The sequence below is a fragment of the Carlito syrichta genome, unplaced genomic scaffold (genome assembly GCF_000164805.1).
Source record: "Carlito syrichta isolate Samal-C Ts95f unplaced genomic scaffold, Tarsius_syrichta-2.0.1 Scaffold309408, whole genome shotgun sequence".
Lineage (NCBI taxonomy): Eukaryota > Metazoa > Chordata > Mammalia > Primates > Tarsiidae > Carlito > Carlito syrichta.
The window spans coordinates 343,409-367,179 of record NW_007253504.1 but is presented as its reverse complement, the minus strand read 5'-3'; the positions used below and the strand labels follow the sequence as shown (position 1 = coordinate 367,179).

Sequence of the window (23,771 nt, the reverse complement as noted above, 5' to 3'; positions counted from 1 at the left end):
CGGGTTCGAGACCCGCCTGGGCAGCGAGACCTCATCTCTACAATAAATCAAAAAATCAGCCGGGCGTGGTAGCGCGCGCCTGTAGTTCCAGCTACTTGGAAGGCTGAGGTGGAAGGATCATCGGAGCCCAGCAGGCGAGGCTGCGGTGGCCGGGAGCGGCCACTGCACTCCAGTCTGGGCGACCAAACAAGACTCCAACTCAAAAAAAAAAAAAGTCTTCAGTGAGTCTTAAGTCTTAACTGTTCGTGGGTCTTTGTATAAATACTTTACACACTGATATCACAGACAAGTGCTTGATGATGTAATGAATCCATTCACCGCTTCTTTTTATAGTTACAATTCTTATAATATTGAAAGGAATATTTTGGGACTTGGATCTTCTAGATTCAATTTTTGACCACTAATAATTGCTTTTGAAAATCTAGGCCATAACCTGGACCTCTCTGCACTTAATTATTTTGTTGTTTCATGACTAGGAATATTTTTAAAAGAGGGATAGGGCACTCAGGGGAAGATAATTTAATTTGCTGCTTTAAAAAAAAGACTTTTGTAAGACCCACTTATGACCTCAATATTTGTGTTTGTAAATTATCTTTTAAAATAATTTTGTGACCTCCAGTGATGAACTATATTACTTTTGTATTTGGATAGTAGATACAAACTTTTGGAATCAAAATTAGAATCCACTCTTAAGAAGTCCCTTGAAATAAAGGAAGAAAAAATTGCTGCTTTAGAAGCTCGATTAGAAGAATCCACTAATTATAACCAACAATTGCGCCAAGAACTTAAAACAGTAAGTGATTTTCTTGGAAAGAATATTATTTTGTAAATATTTAGACAAATGTGTAAAGTAGAAGATAAAAATGTAAACATTTTACTTATTTTAGTGTGTTTTTTCATATATTTCAGAGTATTCTTAAACAGTGTTGTCCTATGGATATGATATAATTTATTCAGTCCTGTTTCTTGTGTGTAGTGTCCCTCATGCAGTTAGGAACATATCAAAATTGTAGGGGTGGAATGAGGAAGAAGCAGACTTATCTTATTGGGAAAAGCTCTCAATGTGATCATGACACTTCACACTGGCCCTCTTTTCCTCTTGACAATCCAGGAAAAATTTTGGTAGGCAAAAATATGGGTATGAAGATGCCAACTAGAGGAAGATTATATGCATGGTATAAGACATTACCTGATTTCCTCACAAATTTGAGGTTCTTTTCTAGGTCTTTTTTCTTGTGATAGTTGGCATTACTCAGTGAAGTAAGCAAGCAAGAACGAGGCAACTGTTTTCCCTAAGGGAGATGAAATGGAATCATAAAAAAATCCAAAAGAAAGCAAAAAAGAAGAAACTGGGAGCAAAGTACAGGTTGGACAAATAGAAAACAAATAATAAAATGGCAGTTTTAAACCAAAGCATGTAAATTAGATGTAAAAGGTCTAAGCATCCCACTTAAAAGGCATAGATTAATAAATTAGATAAAAAGGCCTCGATGGAATGTGATACATCATTCTAACTAATCAAAAGAATGCTAGATTGGCTACATTAATATTAGACAAAGCAAATTTTAGTGCATGCAATAATACCAGGGCTAAAGAGGCTCATTTCACAATTATAAAGGGCTTATTCCAGCACGAAGACATAAACAAGGTTAATTATTAGTACACCTAATAACAGAACTTCAATACACATGAAGCAAACAATCTATAGAACTTCATGGAGAAAGGCATCCACAATTACAATTAGAGAGTTTCATACCAATCTCTCAATTGGTAGAATAAGTAGAAAGAGCATCTGCCAGTGAAAAGCTTCTGTGAACAATCTGTAGCTAACATTTTTTTTTAATTGTGAAAGACATATCACTTACCCCCTTTGATCAGAAACAAAGCAAAGATATTGCTGTTACTTACTTTTTCTTTTTTTATTGAGTTGGAGTCTCACTCTGTCACCCAGGCTAGAGTGCAGTGGCATGCTTATAGCCATCGCGGCTCGACCTGCTGGGCTTAGGCGATCCTTCCACCTCAGCCTTCCAAGTAGCTGGAACTACAGGCACATGCCACCACGCCCAGCTAACTTTTTGGTTTATTGTAGAGATGAGGTCTCGCCAGGTTGCCCAGGCTGGTCTCGAACCTGTGGGCTCAGGTGATTCTTTTGCCTCGGCCTCCCAAAGTGCTGGGATTATAGGTGTGAGTCACTGCGCATGACCTGCTGTTACTTTTTCTATTAAATGTTGTGCAATTAGTCCTAACAATATACTAGGATAAGAAAAAGAAATAAAAGGCTTACAGATTTGAAAGGAAGAAGTAAAAATATCTTTTATTTACCTATGATATGATTATATTTACAGAAAATCCTGAGGCATTCACAGGAAAATCTCTGCAGCTAAAGTGAACTTATTAATGTCGTAGGAAAAGGTTCAATACATGTAAAAATCTATTGTATTTATATATATGTAAGCAATGAAAAGGTAGAAAATGAAATTTAAAAGGAAAATACTTTTACAATACCATACAAATAACATGAAATACTTAGGAATGAATTTAAGGAAATGTATGCAAGAACTCTATACTAGAAGCACCTAATGAATACCTTTGTAAAGAGAGAGGTGTACTATATTCATGAATTGGAAGACTCAATATTGTTAAAATTGAAGATCTCCACTGGGTGCAGTGGCTCATACCTGTAATTCAGTACCTTAGTCGGCTGAGGTGAAAAGATTGCTTGAGGCCAGGAGTTTAAGACCAGCCTGGACAACAGAACAAGACCCTGTTTCTACCAGTAAAAAAAAAATTATTTTCAATTAGCCAGGCATGGTAGCCCCCACCTATAGTCCCAGTTATTTAGGAGGCTGAGACAGGAGGCTCGCTTGAGCCCAGGAGTTCAAGGCTACAGTGAGTTACGATTGGGCCACTGCACTCTAGCCTGAGTGTAGTGAGACGTCTCAAAAAAAAAAATTTTTTTTTTTGTTAGTTAATGCTAAATTACTTTGTTACTATGATTATGTATATCTTGTTTATTTATATCTAGGTTTATTTATTTCATATGTGAACATAAATTAAAGATTTTGATGAATAATACATAAAGGAACCGTTATGTATTTGAAAAGACAGTGGGCTTGCATGAGAGGCCTTGAGTTTCATTGAGGCCTTGAGTTAATAATGCCATATGTTTATAACCTTTCTAAGCCTAGGAAAAAAGATCTTGTGGGAATTAATGTAATGTATAAGACTTGAAATGATGTCCCTCAGCTATTGTTATTTGGGTGTTAAAAGTGTTTTTTTAAAAAAAGTAAACTGGAAAATTAGGGTCCTAGAACACCTGTTAGATCCCTTGTCAAACTTTACATTACATTCTATCTTGACATCTTTTTTCTTTAGTCTCACTTTATTATTAACTCAGCGGTAGCAATATTAGTTTATTATAGAGTCATAGACTTCCTTAAGTTTTGCATTAGACATTGAACTAGTAAACATTTCTGTCCTTGCCTTAATATAAAGGTTGGAGTTAATTTGAAATTTTTTGTAAACATCTCGTAAGATAAACTAAAGAGTTAAGGTAATATACTAATAGCTACTTTAAATTATAGAGCATTATTAAATTAAAACTGATAATTTTGGTCCTGTATGATGAATAAGTTGTTTGTGTTTAGCAATACAAGGATATATCTTATCCAGGATTTTCTGATGTGATTAAAACCTACTTTAAGAGAGCCAACTCAAAACTAAAATATCCTGAATAAGACATATCTTTACAGCTAATTATTAGCTGGACGTGGAGGCTCACACCTGTAATCCCAGCACTTTGGGAGGCAGAGGTGAGAGGATTGCCTGAGTCCAGGGGTTCAAGAACTGCCTGGCAATTTGGTGAGACCTAATCTCTACAATTAAAAAAAAAATCAGCTGGGCATGGTGGTGCATACTTGTGGTTCCAGCTACTTGGAAGGCTGAGGAGGAAGGATCCTCTGAGCCCAGCAGTTCGAGGCTGTAATGGCTATGAGTGTGCCACTGCACGCTCACGGCCATCTGGGAGATGGGAGATGGGAGACAGAGTAAGATTCATAGTAAAAAAAAAAAAAAACACAGCAATTATTATCTTGTGTCAAATCTTTATTTGTTTTTACACAGAGATCTGTGTGAAATTTCTAAATTGGTTATAGATAGCTCTAAAAAGAATTGTTAGTGTTTAGCACCATATCTATATCCTCTTAATTTATTCTTCAGGGCCATTTTCATCACAAACAATAGGATTTGAAATTTCAAAATATATTGTAGGAACATGGCACATAAGCAAATATATTTTATTTTATTTTATTTTATTTTTTTGAGTTGGAGTCTCATTCTGTCGCCCAGACTGGAGTACAGTGGCCGCTCCCGGCCACCGCAGCCTCGACTTGCTGGGCTCCGGCGATCCTTTCACCTCAGCCTTCCAAGTAGCCGGAATTACAGGCATGCGCTACCACGCCCGGCTGATTTTTTGACTTATTGTAGAGATGAGGTCTCGCTGCCCAGGCGGGTCTCGAACCCGCAGGCTCCCAACGGTGCGGGATTACAAGCTGAGCCACCGAACCCGGCTCAGAATATATTTTATATTTCTTTTCTTTTCTTTTTTTTTTTTTGAGTTGGAGTCTCACTCTGTCGCCCAGACTGGAGTGCAGTGGCCGCTCCCGGCCACTGCCTCGACCTGCTGGGCTCCGGCGATCCTTCCGCCTCAGCCTCCTGAGTAGCTGGAACTACAGGCGCGCGCTACCACGCCCAGCTGATTTTTGATTTATTATAGAGATGAGGTCTTGCCAAGTTGCCCAGGAGGGTCTCGAACCCGCGGGCTCAGGTAATCCACTCACCTCAGCCTCCCAAAGGTGCGGGATTACAGGCTGAGCCACTGAGCCCGACTTATTTTATATTTCTAAGAGGAAAGGATATGCATTTCAAAAAGTACAAACTGTGATCATGATTATAATTATATTATCACATTTTTAAGTAAATTGTCATATTCATCAGACCAGTGCAGAGTCAAATTATGAGAAATACAACTTTAATGATTTTTCTTCTCCTCATTAAAATATTTTAAATAAAAATTTAGGTGAAAAAAAATTATGAAGCTCTCAAACAAAGGCAAGATGAGGAAAGGATGGTACAGAGCTCTCCTCCAATAGCTGGTGAAGATAATAACAAATGGGAGCGAGAAAGTCAAGAAACAACCAGAGAGCTTTTGAAAGTTAAAGACAGATTAATTGAAGTAGAAAGAAATGTAAGTATTTTAAAATTTTTAGTGGGAGTAGTTTTTTTCCACAAAGGATCATTTAATATATTTATCTTAGATAAATTAGAAAATGTATCTAATCTGGTTTTGTAGTTTTGCTCATTTTATACTTTTTTTGACTGATCCATTATATAATAAAAAAGAGTGAAGAACTAATAATTTAATATGCTTGTTTCCCTCAACCTGATGTAAGTCCATCAGTAAGCTTTATCAGCTTTATCTTGGAAATAACCCCAACCTATCTACTTCTCTCCATCTCTGCTGCTACTACTTTAGTCAAAACACCATCATCTCTCCTCTGAACTATTAAGGTATCCTCCTAACTGGCCTCCTCCCTTCTACTCCTAGCCCACAAAAAAACCTATTTTCAATGCAGTAGCCAGAGTAATCTTTTTTTAAAAAATCCAGATTGTATCACTTCACAACTTAAAATCTGTGGATTTCCATTTCAGTTAAATATAATCTGTGTTCTTCCTGACATTGTCCTGCCTATATCTCTGACCTTATACCATACCACTCCTTTATCCACCATCTTTTTAAAATCTAGGTATAATATTATCTATTAATATCTGGAAAATATTTAAACACTTCATGGCACATAATAAGTAAATATTCTAGTCATATTGGCCTTTTTCATATTGTTGAAAATCATGTTGGTCTGTTTCTGTCAAAACCTTTTCTCTTTGCGTCCCCTACATGTAACATATGACTGGCTTCCCTAAGCATTTGGACGTCATATCACATATATCCTGTAAAAGATCTTTTCTGACTCCTTCTCCCAGTAAAGTAGTTATTTCCAACCTAATCTATACCTTATTGCTCCACTGCCTTATTTAGTTTTTTCATGGCACTTTTCGTTAGTGAGATTATATTTTTGTATTCGTTTACTTGCTGTTTGTCTGTTGGAAAAAAAAAAAGTTCTATGAGAGCAGGTTGTTTGTCTTTCGTTTTATCAATGTGCCTTTAGTATCTGGTACCCGGTAGTTGGTAGACACTATAAATATTTGCTAAATGAGTTGAACAAACAACTTGATAGTAAACAGTAAGTAAACAAGCTCAACAACAATAATGAATGAGCTTAAGGAACTTACATGATAACAAGTAAAATAGTTGTGGTGGTCATTATTGTTTTTAATTTAACATAGAAGTAATGTCCTTAATTAAAAACTTCAAACCATAAAATCAAAAATTAATTCTCATACCATATATTTCTCCTTTTTTTTTTAAAGAAAGCAGGATTTACTAAGAAGACAGAAACACTCCCACAGTGGGAGGAAACCCAAGAGGGTTGCCCTATTTCTACTTTCTTATTCAAAAAGAATCACGATAAACACTTTATCTTCCTAGAAAAATATTTATGGTTTACCAGTATAGAGAAGTGTTTACAAATTTATACCTGTGGGATCATGCTACACCAAATTATTTTTATTTTTTCAATTATGTTATCTTGGTGATCTATTTTAGCAGATATACATGTATTTTATTTTATTTTATTTAATGACTACTTATTATTCCACATAGAGTTTATTTAAGTAAATCCCACATTTCTGGATGTTATTTTTCAGGTTTTGCTGCAATAAAAATCCATGTATAAACATGTTCATAGGGTGCTAAGTTCCTGATGGTGAGATTGGTAGGATAGAGGATATATATGCATACCTTTGTGTGTTTGTCTGTGTGTCGGTCATATCACATATATCCTGCAAAAGGTCTTTCCTAACTCCTTCCCCCAGGAAAGTAGTTATCCCCAACATATGTTATATATATGTTTTTTATATAACATAAAACCCATAAAGTGAATATTAGCTTTATATATATGTATGTAATAAGAGTGATCTGCTGTGATTCATTATAACTTTTTATGCATCGTGCATTGATAGATTAATTATGGCCTTTTCGTATATTAAAGTTTTATTTCCATTTTGTGGATAATTCTTTGTTTATACTTTTTGATGCTAATTTATTCTTTGTGAAATTTTATTTAGAACTTGTCCTAAAAACATAATACCTGTGGCAAGCATTTTAAAAATAAAGTGATTTTTGGTTTGCATAGTAATTCACCTGTTTATAAGTATAAAATTTAAATATGGCTATATGTACAGGAAAAATTGAAAATGGTATGTTTTGTTTGGGTGTGCTGCAGAAGTTCTTTAGTTGAAATAGAGTTTTAGTGAGAATTGTGTACTGTGAAAAAATAACTAAAGGAAATATTTAACATCTGTTAGGACTGTTATGGACTAAATTTTTTAAACAGGTGGTTAAGATTGTTACTGTAAACCTGCTTCTCTTTGAAATATTTGTGTTTGGAATATACTTAGTTTTGCTGTTGGGACCACCACTCACTTATGTATACATTTATCTTTGAGCAAATTAGAAAAGGTTACACTTCCTTGACTGGACACAGCCCCACTTATTCTAGGTATTGTGGGCACTTTTGAGCAGTATTAAAACTATACAACTTTCTAATAATTGTGTTAATAAATATATTTAGAATGGAATATTTTATATGTAGGACATTATAATGGAGACAGGACACAGGCACAATCTTTCTCATAGATTGAATATGTCTGTTTACAATTTGGGATGGGCAAAAAATTTTTTTACTTTAAAGATTGTTGGATAAGCCGGGCTCGGTGGCTCATCTTGTAATCCCACACTTTGGGAGGCTGAGGTGAGTGGATTGCCTGAGCCTGTGGGTTTAAGACCCGCCCAGGCAACTTGGCAAGACCTCATCTCTACAATAGATCAAAAAATCAGCTCTGCGTAGTAGTGCATACCTGTAATTCCGGCTACTCGGAAGGCTGAGGCGGAAGGATCGCCAGAGCCCAGCAGGTCGAGGCTGCAGTGGCCGGGAATGGCCACTGCACTCCAGTCTGGGTGACAGAGTGAGACTCCAACTCAAAAAAAAAAAAGAAAAGATTGTTGGATATTTTTTGGATTGTAATGGTAATAAATGCTTATTGTATAAAATTCAGTGTGCTAAATAAATATATTTCATGTTGCTTTGATTTTTAATATATGTGCATTTTTTATTTTTTTAAGAATGCTACGCTGCAAGCCGAGAAGCAAGCATTGAAAACTCAACTGAAGCAACTTGAGACACAAAACAGTAATTTGCAGGCTCAGATTCTTGCACTTCAGAGGCAGACAGTATCATTACAAGAACAGAATACTACACTTCAAACACAGAATGCCAAGCTTCAGGTTGTAATGTAATATTTTGGGGATATCCACTCAAATGCTTTACTTTTTAAAAATTAAAACAATATTTTTAAAATTAGAAATGGCCGTGCTCAGTGACTCAGCCTATAATCCCAGCACTTTGGGAAGCTGAGGCAAGTGAATTGCTTGAGTCCACAGGTTCAAGATCAGTCCAGGCAACTTGGTGAGACGTCATCTCTACCATAAATAAAAAATTAGTCAGGCATGGTAGCATGCACCCTGTAGTTGCAGATAGCGTGCACCCTGTAGTTGCTGAGGTGGAAGGATCACTGAAACCTAGCAGGTCGATGCTGAGGTGACCATGAGTGTGCCACTGCAACAGAGTGAGACTCTAATTGAAAAAAAAAAATTGAAACCTGGCTAAGTATGTTGCTCAGGCTGGTCTCAAACTCCTGGCTTCAAGCAATCCTCCCACCTTGGCCTCCCAAAGTGCTGGAATTACAGGCATGCACCACCATGCCCAGCCTTAACCTCTTGAATTATGCTATTAAAATAAGGGAGGCTAAACATGGAAACATTGTTTCTTTTTTAGTGAATAATTTCAACAATTAGTTGAAGATAAATGGAAATATTTTTACTTAGTGTCATGCAAACTTTCACACATCAGCATATTTTAAAATGTCAGAACTTCTAAATATTAATAAGTTCAGTATAAATACATAAAAATAAATTGTATTTACTTGATGGTCTTTCAAGTATTTCAGTAATTTGTAACTAATCAGGTAGAAACCCTTCCTATAGAGTTTGATTGCAGCGTACTATTTATTTCATTTTTACAACTTTTTAATCAGTTTATATATTGGAAAGCAAGACAACGTGAGAGTTTTGTCTTTAGACTTGTCCTTACTTTAAAGGATCCATTCTTCACTTAAGACTGCAAGTGTCTTTTCAAATAGAACAATAAGATGGGGAAAAGTGCAACTCTCTGAAACCTCTTAAAGAGTAGAAGCAAGTTCTCTCTCTGTATCAAAAAGTTCTTTTTGTAACCCTTTTCTTTGGTATTGATACTGATCAGTATCAACCCCTTGCATTGTTAAAGTAAATACTAACTTAATTTGGACTCTTGAGAAATTTCTAAAAGTAATTTTTCACTTCTGTTAACTCCTCAATCCTAGAAATGATAAACTAGCACTTCAAATTCTATACTTTTTCATAAGTGGAATACAAATAATTAGTAATTACCTTTATTTAAAATAAATTCAGGCAAGGTGTGGTGGCTCACTCCTGTAGTCCCAACACCTAGGGAGGCCAAGACAGGAGGATTGCTTGAATTTAGGAGTTCCAGACCAGCGTGGGCAATATAGCCAGATCTCATATCTACTAAAAAATTAGCCGAGCATGGTATCACACCTGTAGTCCCAGCTACTCAGGAGTCTGAGGTGGAAAGATCACCTGAACCCAGGAGATCAAGGCTACAGTGAGATGTGATTGTACCACTGTTCTGCAACCTGGGAGACAGAGTGAGACCCCAATTCAAAAAAATAATAAAACAAAATAAATTCAACCCAAAACAATATGTACTTATATATACCATATGTGTTCATATATATATATGAATGTGTCTATATTATAATACCTCCAGAAGCTAAAATACAAGTTTTCCCAGTATAATGTAAATATATCTGCTATAATTTATTTAGATCTTTCTTAAGTTAACGTTGTAATCTTTATTTTTACAAAAGAATATGAACTATTTTTCTTATGTCCAATAACAATATGCATTCTTATAGGTTGAAAATTCCACCCTTAATTCCCAAAGTACCTCGCTTATGAACCAGAATGCACAACTCCTAATCCAGCAGTCTTCCTTAGAAAATGAAAATGAATCTGTTATCAAAGAGCGAGAAGATCTAAAATGTCTCTATGATTCTTTAATCAAAGATCATGAAAAGTTGGAACTGCTTCATGAACGGCAGGCTTCAGAGTATGAATCTCTTATCTCTAAACATGGAACTCTGAAGTCTGCCCACAAAAATCTTGAGGTGGAGCATAAAGACCTTGAAGACCGGTAATTTATTATATTTTGTTGTGCTGTGAATTTAAAACCAGTTTTTGAGAAGTATAATGAATTTTATATATTAAACACATCTAAGTAGGCAATTTATTTAGGAAGTATATATAAATTGTCATGTGTTTTATGTGATACTTATTAATAAATGACTCTTATTTTTAAAATATTTTCTATTTTGGAAATATTATAAGCCAAATATCTGACCTTTTTTCCCAGTTACAATCAGTTACTGAAACAGAAAGGACAATTGGAAGATCTGGAAAAAATGCTCAAAGTGGAACAAGAAAAAATGCTGCTTGAAAATAAAAACCATGAGACAGTAGCTGCAGAATACAAGAAACTTTGTGGTGAAAACGATAGGTAAATATTTATATATTTTATTTCTGGAACATTACTTACATCCGAAGTATATATTGCTCATTTGTAGTACCAACCATAATTTGAACTCAGAATTTTAAAATATAGAATAGACTGTTTGGTAGAGTTCGTTTCACAGTAAAAAATAAAAATAAAAAAAAGATTGTAGTGCAATAAGTAAATTACCCAACAAAATCCTGCAGTAAGTTATTGAATTACTCTCAGTTTTGTCTCTTGTTTTTTTTGAACTAATACCTTTTTAAATGTTACTTAATAGTTGTACATATTTACAGAGTACATGTGATATTTTGATAGAGCTATACAATAAAGATCGAATTAGGGTGTTTAGGATATCTACAAAAGTTTGTAATTTCTTTGTTGTAAAAATATTCCAAATCCTCTCTTCTAGCTATTTTGAAATTTAAGTAAATTATTGTTAACTGTGGTTATTCTACTGTGCTATTGAACACTAGAATTTATTCCTTTGATGTTGTACCCATCATTCAGTCTCCCCATTCCCCTTCTAAGCCTCTAGTAACCATCATTCTACTCTCTACCTTCATGAGATCAACTTTAGCTCTCTCTACCTTCATGAGATCAACTTTAGCTCACACATCAATGAGAACAAGTGATATTTGTCTTTCTGTGCCTGGCTTACTTCACTTAACATAATGACCTCCAACTCCATTCATTTTGTTGCAAATGGACAGAATTTCATTCCTTTTTAGGGCTGAATACTTTTCCAGTCATTCATAGTCAGCTAATTAAGTTTTTAAGTCACATTGTATAAGAAGATTTCTTCACCTTGATAACATTTACATACTTGATTGAGATAAAATTAATTAAATCTGATTATTTCTCTGTCTTTCACTAATCTAGTATCTCAGTTCTTTTCTTTTGAAATTGCTACAAGTGAACAGCCCTGCTGATTGATTTGTACTTATATTTTAACTGTCTTATGTATTAATGGTCTCTTATTGCCATAGGATAGTTAATTTTTAATTGAATGCCTTGGGAAATTAAAACTTGTCAATTGCAGTTAGCTTGCTTCATAAGGATACTTTTTCAAAAGTTTTTCAGAAACCATTAAAATGTTTAGATAGCCTAATCCTTTGCATTGCCACAGCTAATGAGTTGAAAGGAAGCACCAAAATTCAAGGAGTGGTCATTTATGAATTGTCCTATTATGAATTTAATGCAATCCATTTTGGGGCTTAAACTGTATTCCTTTCCTTTTTTCTTTTTGAGTCTGGGTCTCACTCTGTTGCCTAGGCTGGAGTTCAGTGGCACACTCATGGTCATGGCAGCCTCAACTTGCTAGACTCAGATGATCCTTCTGCCTCAGCCTTCCAAGTAGCTGGAACTACAGGCATGCACCACCACACCCAGCTAATTTTTGATTCATTGTAAAGATGAGGTCTCACCAAGTTGCCTAGGCTAGTATCAAACCCCTGGGCTCACCTTCGTCTCCCAAAGTGCTGGAATTACAGGCATGAGCCACCTCGCCTGACTGTTTCTTTCCTTTCAAAATACATCCCTAATCTAGAGCCATCTTTGTTTTCATGCTCAACTGTTTTGAATTTAGTTTTGTAATTGTTATAACTAGAAATTCTCTACTGGGGGTTTTGAATTTCCACAAGCTCAACACCAAGCTAAATCAAAAGTAATAGGATATACAGTGTATGCAGTAGAAGACCAAGTTGTGACAAGGTATATAATACAAAGAGTAATTTTTATTACATACCAGACATTGAGTAATGCATTTACTGTGGAGGTGCCATCATTTACCTAACCTGTTTTCCATTATTGGGATTTGAACATAACTGGGACAGGTTGGGAACTTCGGTCTTCCAGGAATGTAATTGTGTATATTACTGAGGGGCCTCCAGAGAAAGAACTCAGCCAAAATCATGAATAAATTGAGCACGAGACTGACCCAAAAAATTCTCCAGGCTTGATGGGAAGAGCAGTCTTGAATAGACTATTTTCTCTCTGTTTTTGCTCAACTTTTATAGACTCATGTCTGTGTTCTGAGGAAAGAAAAGGCTTTAAGTAAAGCATTAAAGTGCTGTTTCACCAAAAAAAGGTATTCAGGAGACTTTTCTGAAGATAATAGTAATTCAGCCATTCCTCTAAATGGCTTAAGTTTAAGCTTAGATAATGCCAAATCACAAAAATTTCTTATGTGGAATAGGTTGTCTTGGCTTCTCTAGAATTACATTCACTGAATTGCATTTTGGTAATAATGTCCTCAGCTTTAAAGGATAGTATAGCCGGGCTCAGTGGCTCAGCCTGTAATCCCGCGCCTTTGGGAGGCTGAGGTGAGTGGATTGCCTGAGCCCGCAGATTTGAGACCCGCCTGGGCAGGCGAGACCCCATCTCTACAATAAATCAAAAAATTAGCCGGGTGTGGTAGCGCACGCCTGTAATTCCAGCTACTCGGGAGGCTGAGGCGGAAGGATCGCTGGAGCCCAGCAGGTTGAGGCTGCGGTGACCGGGAGCAGCCACTGCACTCCAGTCTGGGCGACAGAGTGAGACTCCAACTCAAAAAAAAAAAATTATTACATGTTATGAACAAGGACCCCCGAGAGCAAAAGTTTATTTTGTTTGGCTACCTGTCTGTTTTGCGGGTTCCTGAACTTCATGCCATATAATAGATGCTGATAAAATACAGCCAGTTCATCAGACCAAACCTAGTCTGTAGTCTGTTCTGTACAGCCCCAAAACTAAAAAAAAGTTTTTATGTTTTAATGGATTGGAAAGGGGTAAGGGAAGCAGTGTGCCACAGAGACTGCATGTGGCCCACGAAACCTAAAGCATTTACCCTCTGGTCCATACAGAAAAAGGTTTGTCAGTCCCTACCATTAGAGTTCAGTGAACTTTATTCTGAAGGTGAATTTTGGGGAGAAAAATTAAAAACTATAGTGCGATTTTTTTTTTTTAACGAAAAAAAATTGGAGAATGCATAAATATGAATAATTTGCCACAGTGGCAGAAATCTCAACAACCAAAATTTGGTTTAAACCTTTATATCTCAGTTATCAGCTAACATATTGACATAGTATTCCATACTAGATTGGCTAATTCTCTTGCTCTAATCTTTGATTCATGATAAATTTTAGAATCTTTAAATTCTCTATGGGTTGGTCATACTCTCATTTGTCCTTTAAATACTTTCTTATTAATATGTGAAATTTTGAGTACCTTTACTTCAACATATTTAAAGACTGAATAATTCTTTTTTTTTTTTTTAAAGGAGTAATTTTCTAGTCTGCTTTTATTTTTAACTTCACAAACTATGGTTTGTGATAGGAACAGTGCATTTAACATTGGTAATTGTTGAGAAACTTTCAGGAAAATCCAGCTCATTCAGAAAATATTTGTACAGTGCTTCCTCTGAACTATCTGGGCATTCCAACAACCCAGAAGTGTAATGGAGGGTGATAGAATTCTAGAGCAGAGACTTCTGGGTCCTTCTGCCAAGGTGCTCTTCTTCTCACTCCTACACATATGTGAAGTAAACACTGGTGTAATGTGTGCAATAAATCTTCATTTTTATATAACGTCTACAAATCATGGTATTTATGCAATTAAAAACTGGTCAGCCTGTTCTTAGGAGATGTTTACACTCTTTCTAATACTTGTGTAGCTGATGGTAAAATGGGTAAAAAGAAAAAATTGATGTTTACTGCCAATCCAATCATTTGTCAGATTTTTTTAGTAATTCCTTATAAAGAATGCCAGCTTTTATTTTTCCTGAATATCTATTTTGATCTCATGCTATCATATAAATCATAAACTTTATAAAGCATGGTATTAACATAATAGCTAGACTCAAATACTACTAAAGGCAAAACCAGAAAGGAGTTTGTTAAAATGAATGAACTGAGTTTAATTTACATTTCTATTACCAAGACTAATCATAAGAGCTTTCACCTTGATGGGAGTCTTTAGTAAATAAAAATATGCTCAAATTTTATGAGAGCGTTTGAACTACTCAAGTACTACAGGAAATTCGACTTGACCAAGACATTCATCTATTCTGTCTAAGGATAATAAAAAGGAACTTTCTTAAACAATAAGCCTATAAATACAAATTGAAGAGTTACACTGTCTTGGTCATGCATTCACTAGTTGTGATTTTCAGTCACAGTGTATTGAAACTTTAGTCGTATTAAAACATTTGAAAACTAGTTAAGGTCCCTGAGGTCCCTAAGGTTTTGTCTACAAACAAGAACACTGTGCCACTTTTGCTCTCAGTCTAATGTAGTGGTTCTCAAACTTCTTGACCATCAGAATCAGCTGGAGGGCTTGTTAACCTACAGATTGTTGGGCTCTATCCCTGGACTTTCTGGTTCAGTAGGTCTGGGTGGGGCTCAAAAATTTGGAAACTCACAATTTTCTAGGTGATATTGATGCTGCTGGTCTAGGACCACACTTGGAGAACCACGAATGAATTTTTTGGATTCCAATGACTATTTTCCTTGATACTATTAGCACACAAGTTGGTATCTGTGAAGCCTGGCAGAGAGAAATTTGAGCCTGTGACTTATTTACTCGATGACTAATTTGGCAAGTTAATAGTTCTAGATTGAAAGAAGACTGTTCAACATAGCATCCCTTCCAAGTTGCTGCCCCTTATAAGCATTAATAGTTTGAAGTCTTTCAATGCATATTTGGGTAGTTCCTGGTTTATGAATGGCTTGTTTTAAAATTTAAAAATTTTTTTAAAATGTAAAGATGTGGGGCACAAGTCAGGATTTGGGTACATAAGTGGTTTACGAACAGGTGAAGTTTGGGCCTCCCATTGGACCTCACGTTGTCTGGATTAGGATCAGGCACACTTATTGATTTTATGTGCCTCTCCCCCGCTGCCCCTGCTGATAGTGTCCCGGTACTGCCAATTCCTTTTATGCAAGATGTTCCGGGTCCACTTATGAGTGAGAACATGTGGTACTCAGTTCTTTGTTTCTGTGATAGACCGTGAGTATGACAGACTCTAAATCCATCCAGGTTGCTGTGAAGCCCATGATTTTTGTCCTTCTTTATGACTGCATAATATTCCCTTGTGTATTTGTACCACATTTATTAAATCCAATCCACTTTAGATGGGCAGCATGGTTGGTTCCATGTTTTTGCTATTGTGACTAGTACTGCAGTAAACATGCATGTTCAGATATCTTTTTTGCAGTCATTTGAGTAACTCCAGGTATACTCCAGGTATATTCCCAGAAGGGGGATTGCTGGGTCGTATGGAAGGTCAATTGCTAGTTCTTTTAGAAATTGCCATACTGTTTTCCACAGAAGTTTAACTAGTTTGCACTCCCACCAACAGTATAGCAGCATTCCCTTTTCTCCAGTCCTCGTTAGCATCTGTTTTTTATTTATTTATTTTTTATTTTTTTGAGTTGGAGTCTCACTCTGTCGCCCAGACTGGAGTGCAGTGGCCACTCCCGGCCACCGCATCCTCGACCTGCTGGGCTCCGGCGATCCTTCCGCCTCAGCCTTCCAAGTAGCTAGAACTACAGGCATGCGCTACCACACCGGGCTAGTTTTTTTATTTATTGTAGAGATGAGGTCTCACCAAGTTGCCCAGGCGGGTCTCGAACCCGTGGGCTCAGGCAATCCACTCACCTCAGCCTCCCAAGCTGAACAATTCTTTTCAAGGGAAAGATGCTCAGGACTTTCCTTTTTTTTTTTTTAGTTGGAGTCTCACTCTGTCGCCCAGGCTGAATGCAGTGGCACGCTCACGGCCACCACAGCCTCAACCTGCTGGGCTCAGGTGATCCTCCACCTCAGCCTTCCAAGTAACTGGAACTACAGGCATGTGCCACCGTGCCCAGCTAATTTTTTTATTTATTGTAGAAATGAGGTCTCATCAAGTTGCCCAGGCTGGTCTCAGAGGATTTTTAAAAATCTTTTTTCTTCAGACTAGAAACTGACTTTTGATGTGTAGAACTGGCAAAACAGTATTTTATTCTAAGTATGTCTGAATGTTATTTACAGCATTTCACATTTTGTAAGTTATACTGAAGGCTATTACGGGAATCTAATTCAATTTCTATTGTGATTTCTAATTATAGGTTGAATCATACCTATAGTCAACTTTTAAAAGAGACTGAAGTTTTACAGACGGACCATAAAAATTTGAAAAGTCTTCTAAATAATTCGAAACTGGAACAAACAAGATTAGAAGCTGAATTTTCAAAGCTAAAGGAACAATATCAGCAATTGGATATCACATCAACCAAGTTGAATAACCAGTGTGAGGTGAGCTTTAACAAGTTTAATCACTCTTTTTCTTTTAGGCATCAAGTCATACCTAAAAAGTGAATGATTATAATGACAATAGCAATATATATTTAGTAGAGTATTTCTAAAAGAATTTGGTCAGGGATAATTGAAACTCAAATAATTCAGAAAATCTTCCTGTATCATTAATTTCAACCTTTTTTTAAAACTACTAGTTTCAACTTGTATGTCTAAATCCTTTGAAAATATTAAAATTGTTTATTGAAAAATGTTCACACCTGGAATGAAGTTTTAAACCAACAGAAAAATTAGTTTGATATCACATACAATTATCTAACAAAGCTCAGAAGATACAGAACAGATATTCTACCTATGAGTTATAAAAGTCTAAATATAAACTATAATTAGGATGGTATACTTCCAGAATGATAGAGTGAGGAACATGGCAAATCAAATTCCTGAGAAACAATAAAATTGGACAAAACTATCAAAAGCAATCATTTTAGAATTCTAGAACTTAACAAAGGCATACAACCAATTGAGAGGCATTTATTAAGGAAACACCACTCAAACTTGGGGAGAAACTATGGTTGTGATGAGTCATTTTATCTTGTGGCTCCTCCCATTCCTTTCCCCCTTTGCTGGTTCCTATGCCTGGTAGTTCTGACAGGGAATAGGGTGAGCTGTGGAAACTATCAGCTTTTCTGCTGGAGAGACTGACTTGATTTGGAACAGAGCACAGAAATGCCTATGCTTGGGAGAGTTGTCAAAGGTCAAGTATCAGATAGCCTGAGGATAAAATATTGGTTGAGGCAAGTAACAGACTGATGGAAATAGTCAGAAATTTAACTGGGAGTTCCAAGAAATGAGACAGCCACAGTGGGTCTTGATAAAGTCCCACGTCACTAGTGATCTGGAAGACTGTTCAGAAGAGATCTGAGAGGGCCTTAGCTATCTGTACATCCCTGGCTGATTGTCACACCTTGGGTCAAATTTAATCCTTTGCTGGAGACTAAGTCATATAATGACGTGAGTTGAAGAAAGTGGGAAAATTTATAATGTAAAAGGTTGAGGTAGTAGCTAACTTTGGTGGCAAGGGATAGTAATTGGAAGGTAGCACAACAAGTGTTTCTGGAATACAAATAATGTTTCTTGATCTGGGTACTTCTTTAACACACATATTCACTTTGTGATAATTCATCCAGATCTGTGTACACTTAAAATTCTCTGTTCTTACATACATTTTATCAGTTGTTTATTGACACAGTAATGCAGTCATAGAACCTTAGTGATAATAGACAATAAACATAATTTTTGCCCATGAATCTGGGTTGGCTGAGCACATGTGCTAATCCACTCACTGATGTATGGACCAAGGATTTGTTTCTGCACCTGTAGTTAGCTAGCAAGTACACTGGGAGCTGGCTGGTCTATGGTGGCCTCAGCTTGGATAGGTCTTCTCTGTTCCATATGGTCTCTATACCTCTAGCATGTTTCCAGGAGACTTAGTGGAAGCATACAAGGCAACCTGAGGCCTAGGCTTGGAACTGTCATACCATCACCTCCACCACTTTCTCTTGGCCAAAGGAATTCAAAATTCAAGAAGGGAAATAGATTCCACTTCTTCATGTAACTAGTGAGAAGTCACATTGCAAGTATAGTTCCCTGTATAGTTACAGGGAAGAGAATAAATACATTCAGTTTTTTGATGAATCTACCACTTACGGTGTATTTCAGTTTAGCAATGTATAGATAAATTAAACATGGTACAATATTGGTAGTTATTGAATCCAGATAGTTGTTTATGGTTATTTATAGTATCATTCTCCCTGATTTTTTCCTACCTTTTGAAATTATTCAGAATGTTTTCCTTTTTATTTTTTGGAGGGTGGGGGTGGGTCAGGTATGTGTTGTGACATGTTTACTTTTTTTTTTTTTTTTAATACAGATCTCTAGGCTCTATTCCAGAACTGCTGGATTTGAATGCTGGGGCCCAGAAATCTACGCTACAAGTGATGCTAAATTTTTAGAATCACTGCTTTGGGCTTTCTGACTTCTATTGGAACTTCTGGCCTAGCTACAGTATATTTCCAATATCTACTGAATGCATTTAAAAAAGCCTACTGCTGCTGGCAACTCAACTACCAGTAATGCCAGTTATTAATACCAACCATTGACTAAATTACCTCACTCTTTGATCAAGCCATAAAAAATATACATAATCTTTAAGGTTTCTTTAAAGCAGTGGTTGGGGAAAGAATGAGACATATTAAGTAATTACTGTGCTGTAATTCCAGCACTTTGGGAGGTAGAGATGAGAGGACTGCCTGAGCTCAGGGGTTCTGAGACCAGGCTGAGCAACATGGCAAAACCTCATCTCAGCAATAATGCATAAAATTTGCTGGGCATGGTGGCGCATGCCTGTGGTTCCAGCAACTTGGAAGGCTGAGATGGAAGGATCACTTGATCCCAGTAGGGCAAGGCTTTAGTGGCCATGAGCATGCCACTGCACTCCAGCCTGGGTGACAGAGTGAGATTCTGACTCAAAAAAAAAAAAAAAAAGTAATTAATGTGTGCAATAGGCTTGCTACCAGGTACTTTACAGATATTATTTAATCCTTGTAACAATCTTGGTGGATGGAGGTTATCCCCATTTTATAGATCTGAGAACTAGATTGTCCAATATTCATTCATACCTATTTAAATAGAAGACCAGATATCTGAATCTAGCTTTTGGACTGTACTATAAGTTGAACAGTTTTGAAGACTTAAAGTATTCATAGGACTAGATAATTTATTAAATATTATACCCAGTATTTGTGAGAATTAAGAAAATATATATACAATATGTAACCCAGTACTGTAGCTGTCATTATCACTAAAATAGTCACTCATGTACTGATTAAAGTACATCTGATTGTTCAAACAGTGAAAGACTTAAGTCTTTGTGAAGTACTTTATATTTTCCAGATGTTTCAGGTGATTTATGTTAAACGTAAATGTTATTTTATTAAAAAAATAAATGTTTGTGTTTAAACAGTTGCTAAGCCAACTTAAAGGAAATTTAGAAGAAGAAAATCGACATCTACTAGATCAAATTCAGACATTAATGCTACAGAACAGAACACTATTGGAGCAGAATATGGAAAGCAAGGATCTTTTTCATGTTGAACAAAGACAGTACATGTAGGTACCAAATAATTTTGCACTCTGAAATACTACTAATGAATTGATCATTGCCATACCCAGTGGCAGAGAAAACTCATGCTAATTTTTATTGATTGTCAACATTATTACTTCAACATATATTTTTTGAGTGCTTATATTCCAGGCATTATGCTAATAACCAGAAATACTAACATGAAAACACATGAGTCTTCCTCTTAAGGAATTAGTAATATGAAGTGAGAGACACAAATAAACATTTAAATACAATCATTCTATAATGGAGGTATGCATAGGAGGCCATAGAAATATAGACTTCCAAAGATGAAACTTGAGCTGAGACTTAAATATTCAGTAGGAGTTTATTAAGGAGGCAAGCCAGGCAAAGAGAGCTGCAATGCAAAAATGTGAAGTTGTGATGAAAGTATGTTGTGGTGTGGTAGAGGACCTAAAAATTAGTTGTTCTTTCTGGAGCAAAACTGAGGAAGGGAGAATTGGCTAAACAGTCACAAAGGATTTTCAAAAAAAAGCCCATTCACAAAGGATTTTCTATGCCATACAAAGCAGTTGAGATCAGGCTACAAGAGAGAATTGATAGGGCTTAAATTACTGATAAGTTGTTTCTTCATTGAGAGTGAAAGAATCTGGTAGGACTCAGGAATTAGGGCCTGGGCATTTCAGTAGGTAGTCACTGTATTTATTACATGATGATTCATCTCTACTAAGTTCACCTCTTCCCTTTGTCCCATAAATGAGAAGCACTGTAGTATAATAGAAATAACACTGATGTTGAAAAATACAGTTCCTAATTCATATCCCAATTCAACTCTCTATGTTACCATAGACACGTTGCTTCATTTCTTTGATCATTAGTGTCTTCTTCTCTAAAATAGAGATAACAATACCTACTTCCCAGATTATCCAAGGGGTACATGAAATAATGTGTCTGTAACTTTCAATCCTGATGTGCATAATGGTAAGCCAAGACACATGTGAAATAAGGATACATCATACATTTTTCTGAAGCATCAATCTTATTACAAAATTTTTGGCAGGGAACATTATTTCTATATTAATACACCGGTGTATCATGGAACAAAAGGCAGAGTTTGCATAAACTTTTAAAATGAATGCAAAACCTCAAAGAAATTTCACATTTATAGCTGGCCATTTTGGATCACACCTTTAATTCTTTCATCTTTACTCTCTGCCATAAGAGGTATTTTAGGTTAAGAAGCATTGAGTATATTTAAAGCTCTTGGCATTTGAGTTTCCTGTCCCTTAAGCAAGACATTATTCAAAGTTCTGTTGTCTGAGTATTATGACCCTTTGTGACTAGTACGTTTTCCATCTTGTCAGTGATTATTGTCTGTCAAGTTGACTTCCAATGTCAGACATTTCTAGCTGAATGTCTTTATCACATGATCCTAACAGGAATGGCAGTGGACAGGTAGTACTGAGAATTTGGAGATTCCTAATGCTATTTCAAAGGGTAAAGAGTAGAAAAGAATTGGGAGCTAGGCTGGGTGCAGTGACTCAAGCCTCTACTCCCAGCACTTTGGGAAGCCAAGGCAAGAGGATTGCCTGAGTCTAGGGGTTCAAGACCAGCCTGGGCAACTTGGTAAGCCCTCATCTCTATAATAAGTCAAAAAATTAGCCAGGCACTGTGGCACATGCCTGTAGTTCCAACTACTTGGAAGACTGAGGAGGAAGGATTGCCTGAGCCCAGCAGGTCGAGGCTGCGGTGGCTGTGAGCGTGCCACTGCACTCCAGCCTGGGCAACAGAGTGAGACTCCGACTCAAAAAAGGAAAAAAAAAAAGAATTGGAATTGGGAGCTGTGATCTTCTCTATTACAGCTATCAACTTTTCAACTGTCAGCTCTTCTGTAGGCTTCACATCTATGCAGTTGGTTAATAATAAAGGTATAGGCCAGGCGTGGTGGCTCAAGTCTATAATCCCAGCTCTTTGGAAGGCCGAGGTGAGAGTATTGCCTGAGCTCATGGGTTTAAGACCTCCTCTCTACAATAAATCAAAAAATTAACTGGCTGTGGTGGTGCATGCCTGTAGTTCTGGCTACTTGAAAGGCTGAGGTGGAAGGATCGCCTGAGCCCAGCAGGTCAAGGCTGCAGTGACCATGAGCATGCCACTGCACTCCAACCTGGGCAACAGAGTGAGACTCCAACTCAAATAATAATAATAATAAAAGTATAGGCCATTTGCTATTTGTGCTGGGTTATGACTGTTGGCAGCATCTATTCACAAGCAATCCTATAGAGTCTCTCAAACCAGTTCCTCCCAGTTCTCACCACTCTAATTTAGCCTTCTCTCTCAACTGGACTACCTCATTAGCGCCTCCTGAATGTTGCTTTACACCTTCCATCTTTCTAATATATCCTATCCCATCATTGGGTTAAGGTACTTTAAACAAAGATTATATATCACTTTGTAATGAAACTTTTAAGACATCTGATTTACTGAGCAAAATCTAAACCCAAGACTCCCTCACTCCTTTCCCTCAGCCTATATTCAAACTAAATTACTTTAGCATTTCCTTTTTTTTTTTTGAGTTGGAGTCTCACTCTGTTGCCCAGACTGGAGGGCAGTGCCATGCTCATGGCCACTGTAGCTTCGATCTACTGGGCTTAGATGATTCTTCCGCCTCAGCCTTCCAAGTATAGGCTATATAGGAACTATAGGCATGTGCCACAATGCACGGTTAATTTTTTAATTTATTGTATAGATGAGGTTTCACACCCTTGAGCTCAGGCAGTCCTCTCGCCTCCGCCTCCCAAAGTGCTGGGATTATGGGCGTGAGCCACTGCACCTGGCCTTCTCTTTCCTTTCAGGCCTATTTAATAATGGCCTTTTTCTTCATGAGGAGTTTTTTGGTCATCCAAAATGGATATATTTTCCCTTTTATAAAAAGTTTCTGTTCTACTTCCACAGTACTTTATTTTGGTACTGCTACTGCCTTGTATTATAATAGTCATTTATATATGTGTTTTCTCTGTCCTACTGTATTATATACAGAGCTACTTAATACTCATCTTTATATACATCTCATGCCTTCCTTATTGTACACATAATCACTAATGCTTCCTGAGTAAATACTGTTGTTTAGCATTGCAATTTTTTTAGAGAGATTACTTTAATGATCTTTTATATTTCTCTATACAATAAATACCTCCAACCGCATAAAAATGAGAGTAAGATCTGGTGAAACTAATATACTTATGCATTACTAGAGACAGGAAATAATTATTTACAAATAAATTAAGCCTAAATAATTCTGCCAGAAAGAAAAAAATTTATATTCATGAAGATGTGGTTGCAAGATTATTTATTTTGTCTATAATTGTAAGAAAACTAAATATCAAACATTTTTATTTTTTGCTTACATAAATTGTTGAAAGTTACCCTTCTTCATTCCAAAAATGGTTTGAGATAAAGATTCTTCCAAGAATAAGGAAATAATCAGTTTTGATATAATGTTTGTTTAATAGCTA

General features: G+C 36.4%; 1 protein-coding gene across 10 annotated transcripts in view; it reads left to right on the top strand.

Annotated features, from left to right (window-relative positions):
* CCDC88A (coiled-coil domain containing 88A) overlaps positions 1–23,771 on the top strand; it is a 144,429-nt gene that overhangs the window by 101,974 nt on the left and 18,684 nt on the right. For 8 of the 10 annotated variants that reach the window (XM_021717151.1, XM_008067207.2, XM_008067204.1 and 5 more), the window contains 7 exons: positions 652–793; positions 5,078–5,245; positions 8,300–8,461; positions 10,210–10,487; positions 10,707–10,850; positions 16,931–17,117; positions 20,140–20,285. In XM_021717151.1, the coding sequence (XP_021572826.1) occupies positions 652–793; positions 5,078–5,245; positions 8,300–8,461; positions 10,210–10,487; positions 10,707–10,850; positions 16,931–17,117; positions 20,140–20,285 (1,227 nt within the window). The remainder of the gene's footprint in view (positions 1–651; positions 794–5,077; positions 5,246–8,299; positions 8,462–10,209; positions 10,488–10,706; positions 10,851–16,930; positions 17,118–20,139; positions 20,286–23,771) is intronic. The other 2 variants (XM_021717152.1, XM_021717150.1) reach the window with 1 other exon arrangement.